This window comes from Eurypyga helias, unplaced genomic scaffold, assembly GCF_000690775.1.
Source record: "Eurypyga helias isolate BGI_N326 unplaced genomic scaffold, ASM69077v1 scaffold22242, whole genome shotgun sequence".
Classification (NCBI taxonomy): domain Eukaryota; kingdom Metazoa; phylum Chordata; class Aves; order Eurypygiformes; family Eurypygidae; genus Eurypyga; species Eurypyga helias.
This window is the reverse complement of record NW_010236862.1, coordinates 1-1,595: the sequence shown is the minus strand read 5'-3', so window position 1 is coordinate 1,595 and position 1,595 is coordinate 1. Positions and strand designations below refer to the sequence as shown.

Sequence of the window (1,595 nt, the reverse complement as noted above, 5' to 3'; positions counted from 1 at the left end):
GGCAGCGTCCCCTCCGCCTGGAAGAGGGTGGCAGCATCCCGGGGGCTGATGATGTTCACACTCTCATAGACACCCAGCTTCTCCCTGCCAGGAGGAGAAAGGGGATCAGCCCTGCACCCTGATCCCATCTGTATCCCCCCACAGCCCCTCATCTCCCCACATCAACCTCTTTACCCCTAGCACCCCCAAATCAACCACCCTCCCTGTGGCACCCACCAAAATCCTGCCTGCAGGTCCCATCCCAGGGGATGCAGCAGCTCAGCGTCAGGCAGGATCAGGCCCTCAGGGCTCAGGCAGGCACAACTGGGGGTGCTGGACCTGGACACCACCCCCCAACCCTCTCTGTCTGGGGATGTCAGCTCCAGACCTTTGGAGATTACAGGGAGCAGAGCCCCTCTCCAGCCCTGCTTCACCCTCCTCCCAGCATCCCACGTCCACAAGGCACCAGCCAGTCTCCCCTCTCGCCCCTCACCGTGGCATCAAGCCTGGACATGGCAAAACATACTCCCTTCTTGCCCAAATCAGGGCTGGGAATAGTGGCAGTATTCCAGACTGGAAGGGCTGCCAGGGCCATGGAGCCGGGGGGTGATGCCGGGGCCAGACGCTGCCTCACCTGTAAATGGGCCCAAACTGCCGGAACTTGCGAGCCATGATGTGATGGACGTTGTGCAAGCCGCCCTCCTGCCAGAAACGGTAGAGGTTGAGCCAACCGGTTCGCCAGTCACCGGGCAGCTGGTTGAAGGGTCGAGGAGTTGGCGGGATGGGTGTGGCAGCCCCCCCAACCCAGCGGCATCCCGCAGCTGGGAAAAGGGGACATCCCCGCAAGACGCCTGGCTTGGGCACAGCCTGGGCGAGCATGGGAGCGGGCAGCAGGAGAAGGAGGCGAGGGTGGCCTCGCTCTTATCCCCAGCTGGCCTTGCTCAAGGAGAGATGCTCTCGCCCGCCTCCTGATGAGTCACGGCTGCCCCAGGGACGGGGACAGGCGCCCCGGCAAAACAGGCGATGCTGGGGCAGGGGGCAGAAGGGGTCTGCAGAGCATCATCCCCTCCCAGCCTTGCCGAAGGGGCTTTGCCAGTGATGCGCAGATGTCAGGTGGTATGGGGTGACAAGGGGTGACACGGGTGGGTGACCCGTGACACCCCAGTAAAAGTGGGTGCTGTTGCAGGCATTGAAAATGAAAACCCAGATGCCAAGGGGAGAAACATTTTGCCTGCAAAAGAAATGATAAAAATGATCTGTGGGATAAAACTGCGCAGTTTAGACTTAAAAAAGCTCAGGCCCATGGGGTGGGGACAACCCTGGGGAGTGCCTGGCCACTGCCGGGGTGTCTCACCTCCACCCTCCCCAGGACAGGGGGTGCCGGGGGGTCGCAGTTCCCCCCTTTCCTGGTCTCTCCTGCCCAGAAGCATTGCTTGCCATGCACTGCAAGAACACACACACCCCACCACCTCCCCAAAAGAGGGAAAGGCTTTTCTGGGGTGTCGCAGTCCCTGCAGAGCCAGGGACAGGGGCTCCCACCCCCGAGCCTGGTGGCAGATATCGTTTGTCCCAGCCCCAGTAACACCCACTGGCGACCAGTTAGCAATGGGGTGTGG

At 61.8% G+C, this 1,595-nt stretch overlaps 1 protein-coding gene across 1 annotated transcript in view; it reads right to left on the bottom strand.

Annotated features, from left to right (window-relative positions):
• The window catches only part of LOC104506334 (cholesterol side-chain cleavage enzyme, mitochondrial), a gene marked incomplete at its 3' end in the record, with an annotated part of 3,636 nt that extends 2,778 nt beyond the window's left edge, over positions 1-858 (bottom strand). Inside the window, exons 1-2 of the mRNA XM_010147255.1 lie at positions 614-858; positions 1-84 (exon numbers count right to left, since the gene is read on the bottom strand). Coding sequence (XP_010145557.1) covers positions 1-84; positions 614-858 — 329 coding nt within the window. The remainder of the gene's footprint in view (positions 85-613) is intronic.
• Positions 859-1,595: the final 737 nt, after the last annotated feature.